This window comes from Paramormyrops kingsleyae, chromosome 10 (assembly GCF_048594095.1).
Source record: "Paramormyrops kingsleyae isolate MSU_618 chromosome 10, PKINGS_0.4, whole genome shotgun sequence".
Classification (NCBI taxonomy): domain Eukaryota; kingdom Metazoa; phylum Chordata; class Actinopteri; order Osteoglossiformes; family Mormyridae; genus Paramormyrops; species Paramormyrops kingsleyae.
The window spans coordinates 15,696,374-15,724,295 of record NC_132806.1 but is presented as its reverse complement, the minus strand read 5'-3'; the positions used below and the strand labels follow the sequence as shown (position 1 = coordinate 15,724,295).

Genomic DNA, 27,922 nt, shown 5'->3' with positions numbered 1-27,922 from the left:
GAACTACTACTACGGAGACTGTAAATAAATTGTAATAACAATTTGATAGCTACTAACCATATACAATATTTGCACACATAAACATTTAAATTTCAATTATTTATTTTGAATAGATGGATATCTAAAATTATTATAGCCTAATCCGCGGCACGTTACTGACTAAAGACTTCGTACGACAATTAACATACACAAGTTATTGTATCACTCAGTAATATTAAATGCTACGGACAGATCTGCAGAGTCATCATAACAGATTTACCTTGTGTTGGGTATTATTTATGACATGGGGTGGGGCTGTAAGGCAAAATATACTTGGAAGAGGGTAAACTGTCTGTTCAATCGCGTTATTAGTGTCATTTAGATGGAAAAACTCACGTTAAATTGCCACAAAATAATATCATCTTTAATGGGACAGCATACAATCATATTTCGGACAGAACGCAGTCATATTACCGCTGAGTACAAAATAACAACCAGTGCCACACTGCCGTAAAGCACTGAAACATGTGATTATTCCTGACCTTCTGTCGGCAAACGATCCGTGGGTTTCTAAAAGGTGCCGGCGAAGCGGCACTTTTTTTACTGTCGTAAAGCATCGAGTGTCGCGAACCGTGCCGCCCAGGGAAGATGGCGGCTGAGCTGCATCCCCGCAGCGGAAAGCTGATCGGCCTGTCGAACTCCAATCGAACCGCCCAGCGCAACCAGCCGGTCCAGGAATTCAATCATGGCTTGGTTTTAAGTCGAGAGCCGCTGCGGGACCGTGATGTCTTCACGGTTCGAATCGACAAAAAGGTAAACAAGCGGACGAAAGGAGTACTGAATCCTCAATGTATGCGAGGTAGTGCCTGGAATGCAGCTAGCTAATGAGAGCGGGTCCGGTGCTACCTGCATGCCTCCCTGGCTGGAAGTTGGCGAGTATTGCATGTGTTTCGCTCTTATGCGACGATCGTGCAAGACTAGATGCCCTTGGTGACTTAGTTTCCCCACCTTGTACCTTCAATGTATCTGCAGTTACAAAGCAGTCAGCCTGTAGGTAACAGCCGCATAGCTGCTGGTGGGAGAGTCTGATAGCTGATGTCCGTGCACCGTTTTTGAGGGTCTGGCAGGAGCAGGTGCTTCCCTGAACAGCCTGGCCAAGGCACTCATCGCCTCAGGTGAAGAGGATTTCGTGCGTAAGCCCGCCGCGATGCGCTGATACTTGCCCTCACACCGCATAGGTAGCCATGCAGAGCTGTCATATGTTTTGTCACGGGAGCATTTGTAGTTGTGAATTTGGAGAGAGATGTGACCGGCTTGCGTGCACCCCCGTCTTCGAGGATCATGCAGAGCCCTTGCTGATGGTCCGTTTTTGAAGCAGGAGCTGCAGAACCCGGCGACCATCGCAGGCATGTGGGTGAGCACTTACCCCACCAGCCGTAAAGACATCAATGACAAATGTATTGAGATGTTACTAGTAAACGGGGTATTCGGGCCTTTTGCGTGACATTGTTGTGTTTCCATATTTAGGGTTGCTTAAGGGCTGCAACTTAAAACAAGGGCCTTGTATTTGACAGAAGAAAGGGGGCGCTGTTTAGCTCTTGTTTAGGACGCTGTGCGCGCGATCGGAAGGTCGCCGGTTCAAATCAGCAGGTTATGCCTTTGGGCCCTTGAGAAATGCCCTTAACGTAGTTTGTGATCATGCTTTGTTAGCTGTACATCATTTTGGTTAAAAAAAACATCTGCCAAATAAATAAATGCAATTTAATGCAGATATTTGACATTTTTACTGATTTGTGCATGTATGGAAAGGTGATTTGGTCCTAGTTAGCACAGTTTTGCTTTCAGCGTGTTTAATTAGGATGTCCCATTACAGTGCAGCGCTACGCTTGTGGCAGCACGTCTTTACAGAGATGCACAACGCCATTCGTTTTCTATGTATGACCGCCAAAATCTCACTAGGTGCGGAAACCAAACCACGGCAGGATCCTCTCACACCTGTCCGTTCCCCAGCTCGCACACCGCTGTGCACCAGTATCGCTGCCAGGGCATCCTAATCTGACTGTGCCTGCAGGATCTGCTTTTCTGCCGAATTGCCATTTTCAATGTATCTTCCAGCTTGGTTTAAAATCATAGAATGTTGCAAATAAACCTTGCCTTTCTTGTCAAAAAAATACTGATGCCATAAAACCCTTATGAGGGACATAAATTGGAAAAGGAGCCATTACTTCATAACCAAGACCCCCTTTCATTCTCTGAAGGAGGGGTGATGTGCATTACTGCTGTTCACTAAAGTATAATGATTTAAATTATGTATATTTTTAGTGCAGAAATAATCTGGTTCTGTTGCCTAATGGTGTTTTTTTTTAGCGTCTGTTAAAGGGCACTAAACAGATGGCAGCAACTCTACGTACAATGGGCCAGTTGGGTTTGGGGGGTGCTTTTGAATCCCTTTGCTGGGTGGGGGGAGGGATGTTTAGGTTCAGTTTACCGTTATGGGGTGATGTGATCAGTGTAGTCCATCTGGCAGCCTCATGGCCTGATCTGTGCATGTCTTTGCCAGACTTAAACTAATATTTTTGTCTATGTTTCATGTGATCCTCCGGTTCTGACTTAGAGAGCCTCTCTGATACTGAGAGAGCAGTGTACTCAGCCTGAGGGTGACCCTGACTCCCCGCTTCCCTCTTTGATCCGCCGTGCAGCCGGTGCCGAGCGGCATGGTACGCAAATGTTACTTAAATGCTAAAATAACATTTAGCTGGCCGGACTATAAAGCCACTCGGTATCTGTTTCTCGCTTCTGGTGACACCTAAGAGGCTGCAATGTAATTATGCGAAGTGTGTGTGTGTTTCCTTCACGCACCGTTTTTCCAAGCACATGTCTTGGGGACCCTCAGCATCTGGAACGCTCCGAGGTGCGATTGGGGCTGGGGCGTATGACCGGCTGCAGCGGCCTCGGGTTGGGGCGCAGAAGGGACCAGAACACAGCTTCCATCTTGTGGGAGGATAAATGGGTCCGTGAAAGCGGCAGGTGGAGGCGGTCTGGTTGGATGACGTCGGGGTTAGGGGCCGTGGAGGCGGTCTGGTTGGATGCCGTCGGGGTTAGGGGCCGTGGAGGCGGTCTGTTGGATGCCGTCGGGGTTAGGGGCCGTGGAGGCGGTCTGGTTGGATGCCGTCGGGGTTAGGGGCCGTGGAGGCGGTCTGATTGGATGCCGTCGGGGTTAGGGGCCGTGGAGGCGGTCTGGTTGGATGCCGTCGGGGTTAGGGGCCGTGGAGGCGGTCTGATTGGATGCTGTCGGGGTTAGGGGCCGTGGAGGCGATGTCGGCCGAAAATGCTGTGCAAGATGGATTTACAGCATGATCTGGCTCCAGCCTGCTGCCTTATCGCTGTGTGTGTGCATTGTGGGAGGTCATGCTGTGTTTTATGACCTGTTAGTGATCCCCCCCCCATTTATCTTCATTATTTGTTTTATTGTTTTGTTTACTTCTCTGCCTGTGACCTAACCACTGTGGGGGTGGTGTAGCAGAGTGACAGGCTGGGTTGGCGACTGTCAGCTGTACAGTCTCTTACACTCTTTGTTTCCCTCGTCTTTCTCATCCTCAGCCCCTCATTGGTTCCCTCCTGTCTGTCTCCTCCCCTAATCCTCCGATAGTTTATCTTGCTCCTTCTGTCCCGTGACCGTCCTTGATCTACCTATCTTGGTCTTGCCTGGCTGCCCCCCCCCACGCCAGGTGCCCAGAGGCACAATATTCCCTAAATAAATGCTAACATTTACAATTTGGTTTGTTCTGTGGAGTCCAGAAGCGGCGGGATGCTCCTAAGCATCCTGTCCATTCTGGTCCCGGATCTCCTGTTCGTATGAGGTTGTTAGACGTTTGGCAGATGCCTTCATCCAAGGCAGCCAGTAGAGCTCCGATGACATGAGCACAGTGTGAGGACAGGCTGTAGCTGGATGAATAAGTAATGACGAGATTTAGGTGGACAGACGGCTTCGGCAGTATTACGGTAATATGGCAAACTGCGCTGCGAATTTTATTGTGGGGAATCCCCTCCCCACCCCCACTTGACGACTTTTATCGCCAAGACTTTAATATACTGGAATAGCATTGCTTTTGAAAATACCGTCAAAATACAGTATACCGAAGTTTGAACGATACGACAATATGAGAAATAGATACCGTCCAAGCCGAGTGGACAGGAGATACAATGGCTGACAAAGTAAACCAAAGTGACGTGCCAAGTAGTGCCTGTTGAAGGTTAAGACCTGTGACCTCTGCCAGTCTGTGCCATGACACACGGCCCTTAATTAGCAGGTAGGTGTGGAGGGTTTGGCCTTAGGGTGGCTCTGGGAATGGCGCAAGGCTTCTGCTGTGACACGGATGTCCAGTTAGAGTCATTAAAACCAGCAGCCCCATTTGTTAGCTGATGGAGCCGCAGAGGTTGATATAACGGGAATTTTCCAGATTGTTCCAACTGGGGTCCTGGTAGCCGTCCAAAAGGAAGCCTGTTCTGTGATGAGCCCCTGTGTTTCACTAATTTGTTGACGAAATTTATTTTTGGGGAAAATTATTGAATGAAATGGTCCTGGTTTTCCGACTTGCTCACATTTGTATGATAGGTGAACTCCTGGAGCGGCTCCATCGAAATTGGCGTGACGGCACTGGACCCGGCCGGTCTCGACTTCCCGAGCAGCGCCACGGGCCTGAAGGGCGGCTCCTGGATCGTGTCGGGCTGCTCAGTGCTGATGGACGGCCGTTCCGTGCTGGAGGAGTACGGGCGCGACTTGGACCAGCTGGGTGAGGGCGACCGTGTGGGGATCCAGCGTAACAGCCAGGGGGAGCTGCACCTGTGGGTGAACGGGCAAGACTGTGGCGCAGCCGCCACTGGCTTACCGCCGCGCCTATGGGCTGTGGTTGACCTATACGGGAAGTGCACTCAAGTCACCGTGGTCAGCTGTGAGCCACCACCCCTCTCGGCTGAGCAAGAGGTGGAGCTCTGCAGGAACCATGAGGACCAGGGGGTGGGGACTGTAGTTACCATGAATGGCACAGTTGAAGAAGGTAGGTTTGCTGCCAGCTTTCCATTTTTGTCTGAAGTGGCATCTCGATGTCTTGTTTTTCCCTGAAACACCATGCTTCTTATTCCTGCTTGTGGCCCCAGATCCTTGATGTTGTACTTGTTTTTTCAAAGCAGAGTTAGTCATCCAGTAGAGTTACAGCTTCTTTAGTGATCCAAACACCTGTTTATTTTTACCATTACTTTTCCCACTCAGTGCCTGAGCTCCCTTTGGGTCAGAGTCGACCAGACAAGTTCCCCAACACTTTAGAGCCAGACATGGGTGAGTAGATGCCAAATTAGACCCCAACACTAACTGTGACTGTGCTCCCTAGACTGCTCCCTAACTGTGACTGTGCTCCATAGACTGCTCCCTAACTCTGACTGTGCTCCCTAGACTGCTCCCTAATTGTGACTGTGCTCCCTAGACTGCTCCCTAATTGTGACTGTGCTCCCTAGACTGCTCCCTAACTGTGACTGTGTATCCTAGACTGCATCCTGTGACTGTGCTGTTCCTTTAGATGCAGACTCTGCACCAATGATGCTTGGACTCTCTCTCCTCTGCCCTCCTGTGTGCAGGGCTGACTGAGCAGCAGCTGTTCGACGTGTTTAACAACGCCATTGTGTCCCTGTACCGCTCTGAGGACGAGGGGGATGTAGGGGGCACGGTTTCGGAGCTGTCGACAACCACTAGGGGAGCTGGCGTCGGGGGAGGAGGCGTAAGCAGCAGTAGTGGAGTGCTGGCAGGGAGCAGCGACAGTGGCGGAGGGAACGGAGGTGTCGGGGGCAGCTCTGGCAGCAGCCCGGCAGGAGGTGGCGGCGGGGCTGGGGGAGGGGGTGGGGCCACACTCGCACTGGCGCCCACCCCCGGGGGCGTGACCACCAACGACGCACTGCTGTTTCACGAGAAGTGCGGCACACTCATCAAGCTGAGTAACAACAACAAGACTGCGGAGCGACGTAGACCTCTCGACGAGTTCAACAACGGCGTGGTCATGACCAACCGGCCTCTCCGGCACAACGAGATGTTTGAGGTGAGAACGGGGGGCTCTGTGCACCATGACTGCCTCATACCTACTTCCCTGCGTTGGCTACGCTAACAGCCAGACCTCCACCGAATCCAGATGTTTCTCCTTCCATGGAGTGCAGCCCCCAGCTCCTATGGTGACCTTTTCGGCACCATGGATGCGTCACAGCTTTCATAGCGACAGCTGCCCTGCTCACTGGTTGGTCAGTTCTGATTCCCGCTATATGCATCACAGCTATATTTATATGTTTTTCCCCAGAGCAGAGGTTTTTATTCTGCGGTCCATACAGCAGAAAAATAACTATTAAAGCATGCAGCAATTTTTAGTTACTTATGCAATTCCGCATTTGTGGTGGATTGAAAATGCCTGATCCAGATGAGCAAAAGGTAGGATCTTACTGAACCTATTCAGATACCGTGTTCATGGATTCTACCCCCACAGTCTTGCTAGTATTTGAACCAGCAACCTTCTGCTTCTTTGACTTGTGTATAAGCTGTACTCCACCCACCGCCTGTGTTATGTACATCATGTTAAATTTGTAGAGTTGCTGGCTGAAGGGACGCCCCCCCCCCCCCCCCCCAGGTCAGTGATGATCGAGGACCCCATAGAGTGAGAACTGAAGCAAGCTATAGATCTATTACAGATCAGATTTAGATGGAAGGAATAAATCTCACGACACAAAGGGGAAACATGGGCCAAATTTTACTGCTCACTCCAAACAGCCAGATTGCCTGGTTATTCTGTTCTTGTGAAATTTATGCAAATGAACAAATAAATAATCAGAATGTCAATTGTCTAATACCGCTACAGATTTTGGCCCTGGTCTGTGTTCGTCAGCCGGTGCCATTGTGCTCTGTCTGTCTGTCTGTCTGTTCTTTTTTTGACTGGCAGCTGTTCTTGTTTGTCCTGTTTGGGGACTGTGTCCTATTGTGGGAGAATGGAAGGTGCTAGAGCCTTCATTATGAGGTGGTTTAGATAAGGTGCTCTGGGCTGTGTGACGCTGGTGCTTTCTGTTGGCCGGCGCCCTCTGTGTGCTCACTGCTGCTGCTTCTTCCCTGCTACCTCAGGGTTTTTTTTTCCCTTATTAGGTACTTTACTTTAGTGGAATTACAGCACTGGAATGTTTTATACATTTTGACCATATCAGCTGAGCTAATATGAGGGGCATAATACGGAAATATTTTATCGGAATGACTTTTTTTTAGCGCAACGTTTGGGTACTCCTTTAGAGTATGCTCTGCTGGCCTTCGTGCTCTTCCACTGGGTGGCGCGTGCGGTACGCGCTTTTCGCCAGTTATTGTGTTACGTTTTCAATCACTTTGCTCTTCAACTTTCAGATCAATAAAGCAGACATTGCGAATAAAGCCAAAGGAGAAATTGAAGCAACATTGTCATTATCGGGGGTTGAACCAGTAGAGAGACGCGAAAGTGACACCACTGTTTATCTTACCTATTGGGTTAAAAAACACACACATTCTCTCTCTTGTGGTGCATGTAACCCACTTTCCTCTGGCTTTGGTTTTGTAACTGCTAACTTTACAGTTTTTGGGTGGGATTCCCTTTAAATTTCAGTAAAAGATGGTAATAGATGGTCATCAAAGTGGACTCGTCATCCAGCTATGCCTGCAGATGTTTCCTTCGTGGTTGTGCCTTGAGTGCTGATCTGACGAAGTCACCTGACAACAAGTCGTCACATTCCCACGTGTTTCCCAGATACGAATCGACAAGCTGGTGGACAAGTGGTCGGGTTCCATTGAGATCGGCGTGACAACCCACAACCCAAACAACCTGGATTACCCTGCCACCATGACCAACCTGCGCTCAGGTACGCCCCCACACACAGCGCCTCCTGCTGACTCTGCAACAAATTGACTGATGATAGTAACCCTTTCATCCAAGTACAAGACATCTGATTGGTTGTTCCCACCTCTTCAACAATCTGATTGGTTGTTCCCACCTCTTCAACAATCTGATTGGTTATCTCTCTGAACCAGTCAGTTTTAGTTTTGTCCTCAGAACATAAAGTAAAACTTTAGTACCGTTTATGTAGAATTTGGTAATAGACTTTTTATGTTATTGTTCAGTTTAGCAGACAGTTACGGGTTGAGTTTTGGATGCCTGTTATTCGCAGATTTTTACATTCACAGAGATCTCCTGCCCCTAACGAACGTGAAGGGGTTACGATATTTAAAAATCCCGTGTTGGGGTATGAGCTGTGGCCTTTCTGAGCGTTTTCCAAAAGCTTGGGGGCGATGGGGTACTCAGCTGCCTGGAAGAAACCAGTACTGACAGGATGGTGAAACTAAATTTGATTAACCGCATTGAATTGATATTTGTGTTCCCGGTTCCATGCAATACTCTCTGCCGCTATTCAGCTTGCATGGGTCCAGTGAACAAATGAAATGTGCTTAATTGCTGGGATGGTAATTAGTTTTGTGTGTGAAACTGAAACACTTTGTGGTGTGCATCTCCCTCCCTCCCTAGGCACGATTATGATGAGCGGTTGTGGCATTCTCACCAACGGAAAGGGGACCCGCAGGGAGTACTGCGAGTTCAGTCTGGATGAGCTGCAGGTCAGTCGCTGTCGTACTCGCAGACCCCCATACTCAACCGGTTAGTGCCAGCAGGGTCTGTTTAATTTGAGTGAACTAGGTAGATATTGGTTGCTCTCCTTAAATCTGCCATATAGATGGATAGCTTTACTGTTTTTTTTTTGACATTTTTATATCAATTTTAATTTGTGAATTAAGAGAGAGAGACCCCTAGCGTCTATATAAAGCAGTATATTACAAGGTGAATATATCAAACTGAGGCTGATACTTAAAGCACACCTGAAACACACGAGTCGCATTCCATTCTCTGTCTGGCTGGAGACATAGCTGCTGTTCTTTCTGCGCTTTTGAAATCCACCCAGCTGGCCTATTTTAAACTCTAATTAGGCCAGTGGCCTAAACAAGGTCAGCTGGGTTTCATTGACTGACGCATCTTCCGGCCCGCCGCTGGTAATCAATCACCATGGAGATGCGGCCCGACCATTATCTCTGCCTCCCGTCTGATTCCAGATTAAACGTCGAAATTAAAATATCTCGCCCTGTGCTAACATGCATCTGATGCTCATCCAAGTGAACTAGCGTGGCAGTAATTTTCTGTATTTCCTCCTTGTTTTAAGCTGGAGTATCTTGAGACAAGAACATGAGATGCATCCCTAACTGTTCATAACATTTAAAGCAGCGGTGGCCAATCTTATCCGCAAAGGGCCGGTGTCTATGCAGGTTTTTGGGGTAACCTGTAGGTCAGTTGTTCAAACCCTGGTCCATCAGCCAATCAGTCCTCTAATTAGTAATATGATTAGGGAGCTGCAGCGAAAACCCGCACACACAGCGGCCCTTTGCGGATAAGATTGGCCACCTCTGATTTAAAGCTTTACGGATGATCTTTTTTAATGCATTAACATTGTGTGCCCGTCTCTATGTCATACCCTGTTCTTTTTGTCCTGTGTCGCTCTCTGTACATCTGACTCCCGTTTTAGGAGGGCGATCACATTGGCTTGACGCGGAAAGCGAATGGGGCTCTTCATTTCTACATCAACGGGATCGACCAAGGTGAGATCGCTGCGTCCGGTCAGGACAAAATGTAAGGTGCCTCCTTCCCCTTATACCCAAGATCAGAAAAGATGCTGGTAACACTTTACTTAAAGCAGTCATTATACTGTCATTGTACATGTCTTCAAAATTAGGGATGTAACGATACACTCAATTCACGATTCGATACGATTCACTATTCTGAGTTCACGATACGATTTTCTCACGATTTTTTAACAGAATGAGCTGCAGAAATTTTTTTAAAAAAAATATTCCTTTATTTATCTTTCTAAACTGTGCAAAACATGTCCTCTTCTTAACAGTGCATCTGAAATTGAATAAAATACTGTTTTAAAAAATCCCAAATCAAAATAAGTTTAAAAAAAACAAATTAAAAATCTTCAAATAAATAATCTAAGGCTTGCATGTGCAGCTTTTTAGCTGGTTTGCCCTTTTAATAATCTCCGCTCTGGCGGTGGTGAATTGAACTCACTGTGGTTCCGGTGGACATGCTGAAGCATGTTCCTTGTGCTATTTGTGTATGTTATCAGTCTTTTACAATGTTTGCACGCAGTTTTTGTCTTGTCTGTGCTTTCCTCGCCATTTTTGTTTGTGATTGCCGGAAAGCTAAAATGCTGCCACACCGCTGATTTAAGATGCACCCATCCATCCATTTTTTGAAACCGCTTAATCCCAACTGGGGTCGCGGGGGGAACCGGAGTCTATCCCGGGAACAATGGGCACAGGCAGGAACCAACCCCCGGCAGTCGCCAACACACTGCAGGGCCAATTTAGACTCACCAATCAACCTATCCTGCATGCTTTTGGACCGTGGGAGGAAACCGGAGCCCCCGATGAACACGGGGAGAGCGAGCAAACTCCACGCAGAAAGGACCCGGGACCGAACCCTGTTACTGTGACGCAGCAGCGCTAAACACTGCACCACCGTGCAGTCCAGCGGTGTGTCCTGAATTTCAAATTCGCTCGGCATCTTGCGTTTGGTCAAAACCAAAAACTGACGTACGACATCGACGTGAACACGCAGTGACATCTGACGTCGAATTGACGTCATGAAATCAAATGTAGTATTACACCAGTTTTTCTGTTAAAGTAGTGTGAGGTACTCCTAAGGTAGCGATTCATTTTCCACATCAGCCGCTTGAAATCACCATACATTTACATAGATTTTTAACCGATTCGCGATTCATCGTTGCATGCCTATTCAAAATGCATTATGCACTATAAATACCTTCATAATGCAGCGCAAAGCATCCTAATTGTTATACCGACCATTGTTATGCATTATGAAGGTATTTGTAGTGTATTATAGATGCGATCTCCATAGAGCATTCATAATGCATGAGAAACATGGCCATAATCTCTTATGCCTTTTTATAAATATTTATAGCCATGTTTATAATACTTTATGAATGCATTACAATGCATTATGATGTTTTCCTTGGTGACCCCCCCGGTCAATGATTGCATCTGTGTTCCCGCAGGCGTGGCAGCTGCCCAGACGCCAACGGTGGTCTACGGGGTAGTAGACCTCTACGGCATGGCGGTGAAGGTCACCATCGTCCACAATCATAACCACAGCGACCGCCTGCGACGGAACAACGCCATCATGAGGGCGCTGTCCCCCGACGTGGGCCGCCCGCGCCCAGCCCTCTCCCTGACGCCCGAGCCCGATGTGCCTGATCGCCTCCTCTTCCACACCAACTGTGGGCAGAAGGCGGCCATCATTAGTGATGGCAGGACTGCGCTTCGCCCCCAGTGAGTGAAAGGCCTCTCTGATCTCTGCATTCTGTGACTAAGAATAACTGGTACTTAAAGGCAAAGACTTGATCTGAAAATGTAAATATGGTAAACCAAAAATACTTTTCACAGCATCATCCCGTGAGCAGATGGTCTCATTTTGAGAAATTAGCTAGTGAGGTTACCTGTAGCAGGGCCATTCCGATCCACTTTCATGGTACCATCTGATCCGTTCAAAATTTTAAGTGCTGATCCCGGTCTTGATCTTTTAAATAAATGTTTAAGTATATATACACATACAAGAGGTGTAGGTAGATTCTGCTTTCGATTTTACAGTATTCTTCCTCATGATGTTTCTACAAGTGCATGATTAGATTCATCTGTATTAAGCAGCACTCCAGTGCTACCTCCTCTGTTACGGATGGTGTGGCAAATATTGCAGGTTTGGCTACTTTGAGTTTCCAATTTAAAGAATTTACACACGGCTGACATCTCGCCAGTTTGTAGTTTCAAGCTATGTGCCTCAGGCGTATTGTAGCATGAGACGGAAGCTTACAGTCTGCTGACCTACCATAAATCAGGCGGATGCAAGAAATGAAATCGATCCGGCTTTGGGTCGGGCTGTGGTAGCCAATACCGATCAATTGAAAAATGCCTGAATCGGCCTCGATTCCGATCTTTGGTGTCGGCTTGGGACATCGCAGGCCTGTAGTAATAATATCACCGTTTTGTACATAGTCGTAACTTATTACTAGTCTGACGACATGTTTATAGAGATATAACTCTGTCCCTTCGTGTCCTCGGTCCTCCGCCAGTGCGACAGACGACTTCAACCATGGCGTGGTGCTGAGCAACCGGCCGCTGCGCTCCCACGAGGTGTTTCAGGTGCGTATCGACAAGATGGTGGACAAGTGGGCCGGCTCCATCGAGATCGGCGTCACCACGCACAACCCCGCCTACCTGCAGCTGCCCTCCACCATGACCAACCTGCGCTCAGGTAACTGGGATGAAGCACGGTGAACGCATATGCCTCTGTGAAGATCCTTATTAATTTCTTCTTACCATCATATGTTATTCAGATTGGACTATTAAACCTGAAGTTTACAAGGCAGGCAGATAGAGGTTTAATGAGAAGGTCTATCTGCTTGTCTTCCTCTAACACCCTCCAAAGAATTGTTTCCCAGCTCGGGGAGCCTAGACAGTCCACATTTTTGCTCCCTCATAGCTCACCCCAGATCTGAACCATGTATTCTGTGCTCTTGATTGGCTGGGAGCTAGGAGGGTGCAAAAATGTGGACTGTCTGGGGGTCCCAGGGAACTGGGTTGGGAAACACTGTACTATATAGCCCCTCCAAGAGAAATTAAATGATCCTTTATTTCCCAAATGCTTTGGGATGCTGCTTTTCTCACATCTCATCTTCTCTCCTTTGAAACACACACACACACAGTTAAGAACGAAGCTTGGGGTCTGAGCACAAGGTCATGCCATGTAACCGGTGCCTTTCCGATCTTAGCCCACTGAGCCACACACCTCCCCAGGTGTAACACACTTCGGTATTCACGCCCCCCCCCCCTTCTCAGGCACCTGGATGATGACGGGGAATGGCGTCATGCACAACGGAACGACGATCCTGGACGAGTATGGCCACAACCTGGACCGGCTGAAGGTGCGAGTCCCTCCCCCCCGTCTGTGAGGACGCCTGTGTGGCCCCTCCCACTTCTCCTGTCTGTTGGCCCCTCACCCATTTCTCCTGAACCTCCTTAGCCACTGTCCTGCTGATCCTGATTTTTTTATGCCAGCCCTCAGACTCTCTGTCACCCCCTTCAGGCTGGAGACACAGTGGGCGTGGTCCGCAAGGAGGACGGCAGCTTGCACTTCTTCGTAAACGGAGTGGCGCAGGGACCTGCAGCCTGGAACGTTCCGCCCAGCGTCTACGCTGTGGTGGACCTGTACGGCCAGGCGGCCCAGGCCACCATCATGGACGACATGGGTGAGACGTGAGGCAATTTGGGCAGAAGCTTCCATCACAAACAATGTTCAGGGTCCCATTGTAGTAACTAGCTTCCCCAGAACTTCATTTAGCAGTGACGACAGTATTAATCCCAGTGCTATGGTACCAGCTAACGTCACATCACACATCGAAGATCTGTCTTTTATGAAGGATTGACTTGTGAAGGACGAGATTTAACCTTCATCAGTTACCTGAAATGCTCTTTAAGGGAGAACTTTTACTATTGTGATTGGTGATATTACTCGACAAAAACAGGATCCTCAAAGCTGTTCCAGCCTTCAGGCTTTTGGTGAAGCATGCAGGAGGAATTAAACTGAGCCTGCAGCCAAAAAGACGGCAACCGCTGCATTTTCTCATGATGATGCTGTTGGCTGCCGTAGCTCCTCTGATGGGTTTATGTCTCGTGACAGCAGAGTAAAATACCTGCTCAGGAAGTGCGGCCCCCACCTCATTACTACACAGTTTCCCAGCCAGCTGACCCCTTTTGCAGCTCTGAGGCGATTAGTCCTGTCTGGGCCAACTGGGCTCCGTTTATCATGGAGCATGAGCACAGGAGTGGTAATCAATCATCGGGGGGGTGTGAAAGATCGCTAGACGCCCACTGCGACATGGTGGTTTAGCTTTTAGCTAAATCAGTGCCTTCAGCTCATATTACGGGTGGTTGGTTAGAATTTGGTAATCAGTGGTCATTGTCGACTAGGGATGTAAGCAATTAGTCGATTATCAATTAATTGTCGATAAGAAATTTCTCGATTAAAATTAATTAATTGCAATTAATTGTATTTCGAACCCATAATTCCTTGCCAGTCCTCGTGGGGCGCACTTGACGCCAGAAGTACTTGATGCACACGCGGGAACACAAGCAAACAACAGATAAAACAACAGATAAAAGAGAAACGGTACACAGAGGATGAAGAGGGCAAAACGGAGTGCAGTATGGAGCCACTTCAAGTTGGTCAATGACGACAACGACGCCAACTGCACAATATGTGGAAGTATTTTGAAGTAAATAGAAAAATTGCCGCTTAGCAATTAATCGATCATCGATCGATAAGATGAAACAACTATTGATTAATGAATTACTCGATAATTTGCATCCCTATTGTCGACACATCACGGCACACAACAACGAAATGTGTCCTCTGCATTTAACCCATATGTGACATCGTGACATAGCAGTGCTTGGGGACGGTACCTTGCTCAGGGTACCTCAGTGGTGCCTTGCGGGTCGGGGATTCGAACCTGCAATCTTTCAATTACATCGCATCTTTTTATTTGTCATGCGCAAAAAAATACAATGATGTGTTGTGGCGCAGAGGGGGTCATGCGTAAACTTAAGTTTAAACATATAGTGAAAAAAATACACAGAGCAATAAATAGAATTAAAAAATAAAAATAGATTTAAAGAGAGAGAATTTTTTTTAAATGTGCTTTTAATAAATGAATAAATAAATAAACATTATAGATGACTTCAACCAATTCCTACCCTGCCCTGGGCTTCAAGTGTCTAACACCAGTTATTAAAAAGGAGTGATTCTGATTTAATAGTCATCAGGCCCATATTTCATTACAGCATTTGGTGAAATAAGGTTTTATTAAATAAGGTCTTTTATTATTATTTCAGCGTATTAAGTGGAAATTGGTGTAAATTAGCTTTTCACATTTTCTCCTCCACTTATTCTGTGTGTGAGATTAGGAGTCCTGCTGAGTCAACTTTCAGAAATTTTAATGTCATTTCAAACATTTATTGAATAGAGCAATGTGCTATAATCCACTGCATTGTTAATTTAATAAGGTGCAGAAACTGACGGACAGAGTTGTCACATGAAGGGCATGCTGAGTCAGCGCAGTGACGTGTAGGGTGATAGTTCTGGATATTTTCTGACATTGGTATCCTGCTTCTTCATCACCTGGACCCTCCTCCCCCCAGCGGACCTGCCCCCCCTCCCCGATGACAGCTCAGAGGGGCCCACGGCCATGTCCCCCGGCAGCCCATGTTCGTTGGGCGGAGCCAACGGCGTCAACGACCTGCGCTTCCACCAGCTCCACGGCACCAACGCCGTCATCACTAACGGGGGCCGCACCGCCCTACGGCAGAACTGCCGCAGCGAGTTCAACGACGCCATCGTCATCTCCAACAGGTGGGGGGAGGGGTGGGGAGGGGGCAGAGATTAGCACAGTGTGGCGCAGAAAATCGCAGCTCAGCTCTGAGAGTGAAGCTTGAGTGGGTCTGACAGGAGCCTGTGTCTGTCTGTGTCTGTGTGTCCGCTGCTTTTCAGGTGCCTTCGCGATGGCGAGTTGTTTGAGATCATTATTCAGAAGATGGTGGATCGTTGGTCAGGCTCCATCGAAGCGGGTGAGTCCCAGTGCAGACTCTGTGCTGCCCTCAACCAGGCCAGACCCTAATTTAACCCCACCCAGAGAGACCCCCATCCCCAGCCCTAGCAACATTGTGATGCGTTTTGAATGCATTCATTGTTGTCCACAATGTTTGTGGCCAGACGGTCACGGTCATGGCATCTTAAACAGCTGTGTTTATCGTCAGACGGTCACGGTCATGGGGTCTGACAGACAGCTGTGTTTATGGTCAGACGGTCATGGGGTCTTACAGACAGCTATGTTTATGGTCAGACAGTCACGGTCATGGGGTCTGACAGACAGCTATGTTTATGGTCAGACGGTCACGGTCATGGGGTCTGACAGACAGCTGTGTTTATGGTCAGACGGTCACGGTCATGGGGTCTTACAGACAGCTGTGTTTATGGTCAGACGGTCACGGTCATGGGGTCTGACAGACAGCTATGTTTATGGTCAGACGGTCACGTTCATGGGGTCTGACAGACAGCTGTGTTTATGGTCAGACGGTCACGGTCATGGGGTCTGACAGACAGCTGTGTTTATGGTCAGACGGTCACGGTCTTGGGATCTCGTCTCTCAGGTGTGACTGCAATCCGCCCAGAGGAGCTGGAGTTCCCCAACACCATGACAGACATAGACTACGACACTTGGATGCTCAGGTAGAGACCGGCCACCTGCCTGGCACTTCCTCCTGGTTCCCAGTGGCCCTTCCTGATTTGTCAGCTGGTCTTTCCCCGCCTCCTCCCCCAGCGGCACAGCCATCATGCAGGATGGGAACACCATGCGGAATAACTACGGCTGCGACCTGGACTCTCTGGGCACGGGCTCCCGTATCGGCATGATGCGCACTGCCACAGGCGACCTGCACTACTATATCAACGGGGTGGACCAGGGCATGGCCTGCACTGGGCTCCCCCCAGGTACCGGCCAATGAGAGCCCTTTGCTCAGCCATCTGAGGGGCAAGGAGGTCATTTGTGCTCATGTGTAGACACTGTTTGAACACCTGGCGCTATAGCACCATGGATAAGGATACAGTAGGTTTTTGGCTTAAGTCAGTGGCACTGTGTTGAATTAAGCCAAGATAAGCCAGAGCTTTACTGATCCCAGTGAGGGGAAGTTTTTTTTGCCCTGAATCTCAGCAGGGATCAATAAAACAAAGGATAATTTAGGAAGAAAGAAATAGAAGAAAGAATAACATAAGTAAAAGTAGATATTAAATATGCAGAAAAACTACATTTAAAGGTAAGTTCTGTGCAAATGGCATCCTGCTGTGGTAAATATAGTGCAAGATGTCACGTAAATTTGCAAATGTTCATAATGCAAGTGCATTTAGAGGAGGCAGCATTGTAGAGTCACCTGGCATGGGAATAATGAGCGTCTGTGGTGCACAGTTTTGCATTTGGGGGAGATGAGTTGCTTTAGTAAACATATAAAAGTTTGGGATGAAATTCTCTGCTAAGCTAATGCAAGAATGCTCAAGGATACAAAAATGCACTCGACTTGCAGACAGACGAGCCCCACCCAGAGTGGAAAGTCCAGTAACCCCCCCCCCCCCTCCTGTGTTGCAGAGGTTTACGCCGTGATCGATCTTTACGGCCAGTGTGTCCAGGTGTCCATCACCAGCTCTTCTGGACCGCTGGATAACAGCCTGTGCACCAGTAACATTACGGAGAAAAGCTTTCCGATCCAGTCCCCAGGTACTGCGTGAGTGTGTCAGCCTCTGCCCGACACGTACAGGATGTTTGTCCCCTTCCCTTCATGCCTGACTCTGCACTCGCTCACGTTGCTGTGCAGAATACTCAGCCACTGTGGAACAAACTCTCGGTACAAATTCTGTGAAAAGTTTGTTCTTGGAGGGAAAAATGAGTTTGAAATGTAGTGCAGTGCTGGATGTCTGTACTGGTGCGGTATGCAGTACAGTGGTTTGGGGGGTCTGTGCTTTTGCCCGGAAGGTTGTGGGTTTGAATCCAGTGGCCAGCACAATAATTATGTCACTGCTGACTAAGGCCCTTAACTGCTCCAGGGGGTGTTGACCCTTCTCTTTGAGCCCATGCTTTCTTCATGTGTACCTCGCTTTAGATAGTGATACTGCAGTGTGTTCATTAACATTTTGTGGGATATTCCACAGTTTGTTTTCAATTGCGGGTCACCTTGTCCTTAGGTCACTGTGGCCGGGGTGAGTGTCCTCTTATGTGTTGCTGTCTAACACTCCCCTCCTCTCTGTCTCCCTCTAGTGGCTGGGGTGGCTCACCGCCTGCACAGTAAGCATGGGAAGAATATTGTGCTGCTTGGGGAGGGCTGCCAGGCAGTGAGAATGGGGGGTTATGCACACGGAATAGTCTTCAGTGCCAAAGAGCTCAAGACCGACGAGCTCTTTGAGGTAACGCCTCTGTGAGATCGAGCGCCTTGCATCCCAGAGTGACAACTTTGCATAGACATCAGTCATACGGATGCGAATGCTGCCCCCCCTCAGGTGAAGATAGACGAGGTGGATGAGCAGTGGTCTGGCTCCCTGCACATTGGCCTCACCACTCTGCAGCCCCAGGACCTCCCCTCCTGCCCCCTGAGCGGCCTGGCCGTCTCGCTGCCCCAGCTGCGGGCCAGGGTCACATGGCTGCTGGCCGGGTCCGAGGTGCGTCGCAACGGGGTGCTTCAGCGGCAGAACTATGGCTGCTCTCTGGACCGGCTCACGGTGAGGATGATGGGAAGGCTTGGCTGGGGGTGTGGAGGAGTAGATGGGTTGAATCCAGATAAACTCCTGAGTAAGAAGCTTTTATAACCTGGAGTCCAGACACCTGTTAGCCAGCCACTAATTAGTGTCCTGTAACACACCTGTTTAACGTGCTGCTAGCGCCTTCCAAAACACATTTTTATCCACTGCTAACACCTTCTAGCACACCTGTTAGCCCGCCACTAACTACTACTAACACCCCTGTTTGTTAGTCTGCCGCTAACGCCTTCTAACACACCCGTTTGTTAGCCAGATTGTTAGCTTTCAGCTAGCACCTTCTAACACCTGTTTGATAGCCCACCGCCACCACCTTCTAACACCTGTTTGATAGCCCGCCGCTAGCACCTTCTAACATCTGTCTGTTAGCCTGCCACTAATGCCTTCTAACATGCTGCTGATTTATCTAAGCCGATTTCTGCGGCTAGCGCTGAGAGGGTCAGCTAAAGCGTGGGCTAAGGCTGGTGTTACCCCACTGTGTGTGGGTGCGTGTATGTGTGGCCCTACTGCAGAGGCATATTAACAGGGACCACAGAGAAAATAACGTGTTGGTGCGTCTCAGGTGGGGAACCGTGTAGGGGTGAAGCGTTGCTCTGACGACACCATGCACATCCTCATCGATGGAGAGGACATGGGCCCTGCAGCTACCGCCGTAGCCAAGGTAACAGGCCGGTGCCCCGCATCTCCGCCTAGCTGCATCAAACGTGTGCCCAAACATGCATGACCCCTAACGCATTGCCCACCTCCTCCTCCCGCAGAACGTGTTCGCTGTGCTGGACCTGTACGGGCGGGTTACCGCAATCTCCATCGTCAGCTCCACCGTGCTAGAGGACATGGAGTGCACCAAGGTCCCCTCACTGTCCTCGGACAGCTGTAGCGAGGGCGAGGACGACAGCTCTCCGGTGAGGGAGGGGCATTAAACTCGTTACCATGACACCGATTGAGATTTTAATAATGATCATCAAAGCTGACCTTGATTTCAATTATTAGTGTTAGGAGCATTGGAACATTCCGGACCCCTCTTATCTATTTGGGTTTGCTAAGATCCAAACCTCCTAGAAAGCATGTAATGTAAGGACCATGATGGAATGAGCATCAGAAAACACTCTCTCTCTCTCTCTCTCTCTCACTTCCACACACACACACATATATACATACAAGTTGGTCTTGCTATCTAAATGGGGACCGTCCATTCTTTTCTATGGGGAAAACCATAATCCCAATCATGACACCCTTAACCTCTACCCATCCCTAACCTTAACCAACCCAAATACAAGACGTTTGGCATTTTTACTTTTTTGATTGCATTCACAGATTTTTATAATACTGAAGTTATCCAAATGGGGACCTCAAAAGATGTCCCCAAAAAGTAGGGAAATTTCAGGTTTTACTATACTTTGGGGACAATTTAGTCTTCAAATGTGATCTATGCACACACACAAACAAACATATAGTCACCTGCCAATAGAATATGGGAGACATGAACCATAAACATGAGGCCAGGGTTAGTCACAAACCTACAACCCTCCCCACTCTCCTTTTGATAGTTTCCTGTAGACCAGTGTTTCTGAACCCAATCCTCGGGGGAACCCTGGACAGTCCACGTTTTTGATCCCTCCCAGCTCCCAACCAATCAGGAATACCGAATATGTGGTACAGGTGCACTGGGGGCTGAGAGAAAGCAAAAAAGTGGACTGTCCGAGGTTCCCCGAGGACTGGGTTGGGAAACACTGCTGTAGACCCTGGTCGCTGTGTGTGCATGCTGATAAATCTGGTCAGAAGGCTTGACGAGCATTCGTATCTCTGCTCCCCAAACCTACCCACCCACAGTGTGAAAACGAGGTCCCCCTGGCACCCACCGTCATGCACTTCCTGGAGAACCACGGGAAGAACATTCAGCTATCCAATCAGAACCTGACAGCCACGCGGGTCTCCAGTTACAACCAGGGGCTCCTGGTCTCAGCACAGCCTCTCCCCCGGCAACAGCTGTTCCAGGTGAGGGTGGCGTGGCCGGCGTGTGTGTGCCTGTGCACCCACGTGCTTCTTTGTGTGTCTGTGTGAGTGTAACACATACGGTAATACAACGGGAAGTGGCACAGGTGTGAAAATAAACCTTTCTTATACTGCAGGGTAATTTCATTGTGGAATTTAATTCATTTATATGCTAGACCTTAAGGAACACATAAAATAGAACATTATTAATGTACTTTATTCAAAATCTTGATTGGGAGCAGAAATTTAGAGGATACCAAGGTCCAACATCAGTGACCAGCTTTCTCCAAACGTGCTGACCTCTGTGGTGGACTTCAGTATTTCTATGCCTGTGATGTGTTTACTGGTGCGGCTGGTGGGCTTCCCAGTTCCAGATCGACCGTCTGAACGTGTCGTGGACCTCATCTCTATCGCTGGGGGTGATTGGCCACTCCCCCGACCGGCTGAACTTCCCGTCGACGGCGTGCTGTCTGAAGCGCTCGGCATGGCTGCTGCAGCGTGACTCCGTCTTCCACAACTCTCTCAAGGTAGGTCGCCGGGGGCCACTCGCTCTTCTCTGAGTTCTTCTCAGAGCTTCCTGGCCTGGTGTTTAATAGCTAGAAGGTCCTTAGTAGATCTTGAGATATGTTTTGTTTTAGTTGTTAAGTGCAGCCCACCTGCCACTTGTCACTTCCTCTTGGCTGGTTTCTCACTTGCCTGCTTCTCAAACCCTAATCCTCGACACCCTGGACAGATTTGTGAAAACTATGGACCCAACCTCGACACGTGTCCTGAAGGCACAGTCCTGGGTCTCCTGGTGGATGCTGCCGGCTGCCTCCACCTCTACGTCAATGGCATGGACCAGGGCGTGGCCGCTCAAGACATCCCCACCCCCTGCTACCCCCTCATCGACCTGTATGGCCAGTGTGAGCAGGTTAGCAGCCCCACCCGCTGGCCATTTGTGATACTGCAGTTGATGTTTTAGTTGCATAAGGGACACTTTATGGTGTATATCTGTGAATAAATAATTAATAAAGATTAATATGAATTTATATTCCACACATTTTCTGCCCATTTTTTTTTTGCCTTTTAACCCTGTAACGAATCAACTGGGCCTCTGGCCCTGGGCCCGTTGCAGGTCTGCGGGTTAAGGTCACCTTTTTGTGCGGTCAAGCCTGTCTGAGGTGGACTTTGCTTGTTGTGTCACCATGGCAGGTTACCATAGTGACAAATGACGTGCCGGCGGTGGGAAGGGAGCGCGGAGAGTCCTGTTGTCAGGGGGACATGGAGAAAGCTGACATGGTTGACGGTGAGATGTTTCATTTGAAATAAAAGGATTGGTTATATTTAATTAAGCTGATAATCCGTTGTAATAAATGTATTATGGCTAAAAGCCATTCCTCTGAGTGCTAGTTCGTCTTGACCCTTTTGCTTATAAATACCGAAATATCTTAGCTGTGAAATGTTTTGTTTATAAAACGCATTTAGCAAGAAGCAGGAAGCGTAACGAAGCTGTCATCAGGATGAATGTTGGTCCTTTAAGTTCACATCCGTGCAGCTTAAGATGTTGTCTGATGTGGCTTCTGTGATTATTTATTTAAATGAGTCACCAAACAAAATGGCAGCCAGAGACAGAGCTGTCCCAGCCGCTGTCTTCCGGAGGCCGTCCCACACAGGGCAGGAAGGTCGCGCTGGAAGAATTGTAGTGTGTGATTCATTAAGTCTGACAGACCGCACACTGAATCTCTCAGTCTCTCTGCCTCAGGGGCCCATTTTAGCCAGTCTGATATATAATCCCATTTCCCTTTTAGACCCTGATGTGTGTTGCGTGGCAGTTTTTAAAAGCTGACTGTCAATGTATGTAAGAATTACTGGAGCGTTCTCCTTCGTCAGCCAGTTGATTAGTGCAGCAAAGCTCTCATTGGTCAGTGCTTTGAAGCCCTGCCCCCTTTGCCGACCACCACCACTCACATGTGCTGCACCGTCTGCCTGCTTCCTCTCACTGCTCTCCGTCCCGCCCCCTCCGGCCATGCTCCAGGAATCAAAGAGAGCGTGTGCTGGACGCCTCCGCCTGAGGTGAACACCAACAAGACCTGCGAGTACCAGGCTTTGTGCTCCCGCTTTAAGGACCTGCTGACCCTGCCTGGTGAGTCACCCCAAGGTGCTCTGCCCTTGCTCACACTCCCTGGGACCTGCACACTCTCTCTAGGGGCAGTTCTAGGATTGGATTGGAAGGTGGAGGGCAAAAGAGGGGCTATAATTTGTACAGAGGGGCCATCCTTATAAGCCAATAATATGTTTTGGATATGTAAGTGATACGGGAGGGGACGTTCTTTCAGCTGGGGCCAGTGCCTCCCCTGGCCCCCGCTCCAGGATATGCCCCTGACTCACTCCCAGCCTCCTGCTGGAACAGAAAAGCCCATCGGAGGGCACACCTCCTCCTCATCGCTCCATCTCTCCCTCCATCCTTTCCTCTGTCTCCTCATGGTTTCACATCCTCTATCCTCTATCCTACCACCCCCTTCCCTCCCCACCACCTCAGATGGATACTTCAGTGAGGATGCCAAGTACAACCTGTGCTACTGCGAGTCCTGCCACAAGCTGCGGGGGGACGAAGCATATTACAAGCGGGGGGAGCCCCCCCGAGACTACGCCCTGCCCTTTGGCTGGTGCCGCTTTGCTCTCAGGTCAGTCTCCCACCCCCCCGGTTTATACCAGACCACAGGCGCCATATATAAAGCCCCACACCACCACTCAGCATAACAGCTTTTTCTAACCTGTTGCCCTACTTAAGCTACCAGTTACATGCTGCTTCTTGAATACATCGGCAGTTTGCTAATTGACTCTTATTGAGACAGCATATTACACCATCAGCTCCTGGTGTGTTGGTGCATTACACTGTTTGATTCCTTATTGACATATTAGCTCCTGCTGCTAAAATAGGGCTCCTTACTGTTCTGCTGTGTAAGGCAGCTGACTCTGTGTGGTCGGTCGTTCTTGGGTTTGCTCGTTCCTAGGATCAAGCCCCACTGTGAGGTGTCCAACGCTCTGAAGAAGTGGCACATCGCCTACCATGGTACCAGTGTGGGTGCATTGAGGCGCACCCTGGACCACAGCCAGCTACAGTCAGGTGAGCACGGGCGTCCTCAAGTGAAGGGCTCATGGTACGACACCCAGAAAATAAGGGGTCCTGGAGGGCTGGTTGGTCTCTGTAAACCAGGGGTGGGCAATCTTGTCCTCAGAGGGCCAGTGCGTATGCAGGAGTTTGGGATAAACTTTAGGTCAGCTGTTCAAACCCAGGTGTGAGGACTCTTCAGCCAGTCAGTCCTCTAATTAGTAATCTAATTATGGAGTTACAGCCAAAAATCTACATACACAGCGGCCCTTTCTGGATAAGATTGCCCACCCCTGTTCTAAACACAAGGCGACCTCAGAATTTTGATAAAAGGCATTCAGTGCAGCCTTTGAGGACCAGGAAGGAAGACATCCCACTGCCCAGTACTGCTCAACAAGCCTAGATGTTCAACAAGCCTAAGAAGTCTAGATGTTTCTCAGAGGAGCTGCCATACTGGAACCGGAATGAAGTGCAGACTAAGGAGCTAAAAGATAGATGGATCCAAAGAGGCCCAAGAAGGAGGGGCGGAACGGGTTGTAGGTCTTAAGTCCAAGTGTGTCAGAATTCTAGAGGGTACAGACTCTGTTGGGTTCCACTGCTTTATGGCGTATATCTGTGAATAAATAATTAATAAAGATTAATATGAATTTATATTCCACACATTTTCTGCCCATTTTTTTTTTTGCCTTTTAGCCCTGTAACGAATCAACTGGGCCTCTGGCCCTGGGCCTGTTGCAGGTCTGCGGGTTAAGGTCACCTTTTTGTGCGGTCAAGCCTGTCTGTGGTGGACTTTGCTTATTGTGATGAAAAGAAAGCCAGAAATAACATGTACAGCCCTCATTCCCCCTTGCTGAGGACTGTCATGCTGCCACCTTTTCCAGGGACCTCGTCTATATTCTCGGTAGCGCAGACAAAAGCGGAGGGCCAGAGTGGTTACAGCGAGCCGGAGGAGAACAGCGCCCCCGAGAGGGAGGTGCCGAGGGTGCAGCTCTCTCCCACGATGCGGTACTCTGGCCTGGAGACCTTTGCCCCAAAAGTGCAGTGAGTATCTAGAATTGAGGGGCTGATGCTCGTAAAAATATAATTGGAAGGTAGGACATGGAGAGAGCATGGAAGGTGTGTACAGAAGGGCGGGGCCTCAGGGGTTCTGGTCCCAGGTGAAAGCTGATTGGCCCACTCACCTGTCACTGACCGATTCAAAATATATCATTGGCTAATGATAAGGTTGGCCCCTATGCATCAATGACAGCCACACCTTTAAAAAAAATCCTAGAATTAACCTCTATAACAATGTGTAGGAGAAAAGAGGCTAATGTTAATGCCAACTGTGAGGAGAGGGTGGGAATCGGGAGTGAGAAACATATGCTAATGCTAATCCATGGGGAGCACGAAGCCAAGCTGTGCTAGATGCATGCTTCTGGTGGGCTGTGGTGGAGTGTTTCAGGCACTGATTCGTTTTCCTCCTCTGAGTTCTCTCTCTTTCCACCCCATCGCTCCACTCCCCCATGCCCCACCCCATCTCCAACACCAGATTCCGAGATCCCCGTTCGCAGCGGTACCACCAGGTTCAGGTGGCCTTCCAGGTGTGTGTGAGGCCGGGATCCTACAAGGTGGGCCCCCAGACTGCAGGACTGAGCGAGCCGCTGGACCCCCGCTTCAGCAACTCGGAGATCGAGTGGATCACCAAGGAAACGGGCGGCACCCTGCTGTACAGCCTCCTCATCCGCGTGGAGTGAGGCGGGGGGGGAGGGGGCAGGTGGGGGGATCTGAGTACTGTCGGTCACCTCAGATGGCAACTACGTTCCAGCCCTCCTCTCACGGCACCCCAGTCACAGAGGACTTACTGGAATTTTTGTTTATTTTCTTCGTTTAGGGGGGGATTGGTTTCATAGAAGAGACACTGCCTGCACTTTATGTTTTGGACACAAGTGGGCGATTTTTAAACTTTCCATGGATCTAACACTACTCTGTCCCACCTCGCCTCTCATTTTCCCCACTCTAACCTGCTTCCTTCCTGCCCGGAAACTGCACTCGTTCATTCTCATTTTCTACACCACTCCCTCTGTTTATGGCTGCTCGTTTCCATTAGATGTACATCTTTTTTTTCCCTTAAATCTTTTCCACTCAACTGTTAAAAAAAAAAAAAATGAGACTTGGCTCAATCTGGACAGTTTTTTTTTTTACCAATCAGGAACAGAAGCACTTGGATGATTTAAGGCTTTGAAGAGCACAACCACATGGAGGAAATGTGGTTGAAAAATGACTGAAGAGAAGCAGGTTGAGCAGGACAGAACTGTGGACCAGCGTCAACGGTCATGATGGCACAGCCACCGTACACAGACGGGGTGTCTACACACTATCTCCCGCCTGCTTTGAACAGATCGCTGCACTTCCACTCACCTTTTTCATTTGATTGCTGGTTCCCCCGCCATCCTGGTCCACACCGCTGGCCACACACTCGCACAAACCCTCAACCGGCTGTCTGGATCAGTCTGTTGGTTGGGGCAGGAGGCGGACTTGGAGCATTCTGAAACTGGACTCCTCAAACCTGGTCCCGGCTGGCCACAACCCGGAGGTTTGGCACAGTTTGATGGTTCGGTTTTCCCATGATCCCCCTCACCACCTTCCCAGCTTCAGGAATGGAGGAGGGCTTGCCAAGCCATCTCTTTCACTCTGAGATTTTAATGCTACGATCACAGCAGGACTGCGATTCAGACTCCACGGCATCACCCCTCCCATCTCCATGGACACCTTGCTGGCTTGTGTGGCATTTAATTAATGAGCACAAGTACCCGGTTTGAGAGATGGGCGTTTTGGACCTGAGATGGCCTGCAGGAAGAGGCGGAGAGCCATATCTGGCAGTTTTCGCAGATATGTTGCTTGGACTGTTCCCCAGGTGACCTTTCTAAGGCCTCTTGAGGCTTCTGGTCAGGTTGGACATCGATCCTCCTTAAAATGGCCCTCGAATACTGGGAAGTGAAGAGGTGAGGTCATGAGGCTTTCAGTTACCAAATGCCTTTTTCCCCAAACTGGCATTAAGGATGGAAAGAAGATTGTACAGCTTTAGGGGCAACATGAATCAGCAAAATATATTTTCTGGTTACATCTCCTACCCACTTGTCCCCTTCTGCCCCTAGTGGTGGATATGTGCCTGGTCCTGCTCCCTACTTTCAAAGGTTGCATTGCAATGATTCATATCTGATCAAACAAACCTGTCAAGGCACTGCCTAGCAGGGAATGTCAGGCCACTTATAAAATATGATGTTAAAATTTGAGTTAAACTCTGTAAACTCCCTTTGCTTAAATTTTACTTGACAAATGCCGACGTAAAGATATTTCCATTTCAGAAAGTTTTGACTGTATCTGAAATTGACAGCCTTGGCCTCCAAAGCAGATACTAGGGGTAAAGCGACTGACCCCCCCACTCCTTTTGTTTTTTTTGCCAAACTGATGAACACGAGTATATATTTATTTTTCACACACAAAAATCCACGCTCTTGCCAAGAAGTTATGTGAGTAACGTTGGTCTGTCCCACTGAGGAGGAAGTGGGCCCCCGAAGTTAAACGTGGGCTTTAATTTACTGCACGAGGGTAAACGAATAAAAAGGAGGTGCCCGTAATGTCCAATGGAAAATGTGAAGACATGGGGTCACTTCAGCCACACGCTGCTTTTTAAATCATTGTTTGTATTTTTGTTTTTGTTTACGTTTTATTGTACAGAATGTAACATAACATGAATCATATCTTCCTGATTTGTAAAGAACAAAGAGAATGGATACACATTGTATGTATTTCAGTGCTGAATGTTTTTTTTTTTTTTTTTGAAGTCACCTGTCCTTGTTTGTTGCTTATGTCCAACCTGCATCTCACATAAAGAATCCGGTTTTCATATTTAAACAAAAGAGAAAAAGAAAACGGTGTAAGTATACAACATGGAAAAGCGTGTGGGCTGTGGTGTGTTTTGTGTGCACAGTCCGTGTATATACTTGTTCCTCCTCGGCTTGCCGATGAGGTGGAGTGAGAGGCACTGACAGAACAAGATCCAGGACAAAATTTCCAGAAACATCTTCCCCCCCCCCAATACTTTATTTGGAATAGGAAAAGAAATCCATTCACTGACTTTATTGCAGTGTTGCATATTTACTCACACATCTTCCCAAAGTATTTTATAACAATATATATAATTTTTTTTAAGGCTAATAGTATCCCAGCGCCTTTCCTTCATCCATCAACAGCTGTCACTACAGCCATGAGCAACACTACCTCATGTAGATCCAGCTCTGCTCCCATATTATTTAGGGCATAGAGGGTACTTTAAAGCATTAAAATTTTGATTCTA

The 27,922-nt window shown here is 48.6% G+C and overlaps 1 protein-coding gene across 1 annotated transcript; it reads left to right on the top strand.

Moving 5' to 3' along the window:
* Positions 1-602: 602 nt before the first annotated feature.
* Positions 603-27,526, top strand: neurl4 (neuralized E3 ubiquitin protein ligase 4). Its single transcript, XM_023832516.2, has 29 exons — positions 603-792; positions 4,595-5,036; positions 5,249-5,314; positions 5,611-6,065; positions 7,773-7,884; positions 8,544-8,632; positions 9,589-9,661; positions 11,143-11,416; positions 12,214-12,395; positions 12,980-13,065; positions 13,227-13,389; positions 15,341-15,551; positions 15,690-15,766; positions 16,349-16,427; positions 16,519-16,688; positions 17,338-17,466; positions 18,004-18,149; positions 18,243-18,461; positions 19,060-19,158; positions 19,256-19,399; positions 20,328-20,492; positions 20,858-21,016; positions 21,223-21,402; positions 21,684-21,777; positions 22,507-22,614; positions 23,011-23,155; positions 23,486-23,598; positions 24,465-24,624; positions 25,115-27,526. Exons 1-29 carry the CDS (start codon positions 628-630, stop codon positions 25,317-25,319), a joined length of 4,710 nt encoding a protein of 1,569 aa, XP_023688284.1. The 5' UTR covers positions 603-627; the 3' UTR covers positions 25,320-27,526.
* Positions 27,527-27,922: the final 396 nt, after the last annotated feature.

Coding starts and splice junctions, on each gene's coding strand:
- neurl4 (XM_023832516.2), top strand. CDS start 628: ATGGCGGCTGAGCTGCATCCCCGCAGCGGAAAGCTGATCGGCCTGTCG. Junction 11,417..12,213: donor AGGACTGCGCTTCGCCCCCA/GTGAGTGAAAGG, acceptor GTCCTCCGCCAG/TGCGACAGACGACTTCAACC. Junction 20,493..20,857: donor CCCGGCAACAGCTGTTCCAG/GTGAGGGTGGCG, acceptor TGGGCTTCCCAG/TTCCAGATCGACCGTCTGAA.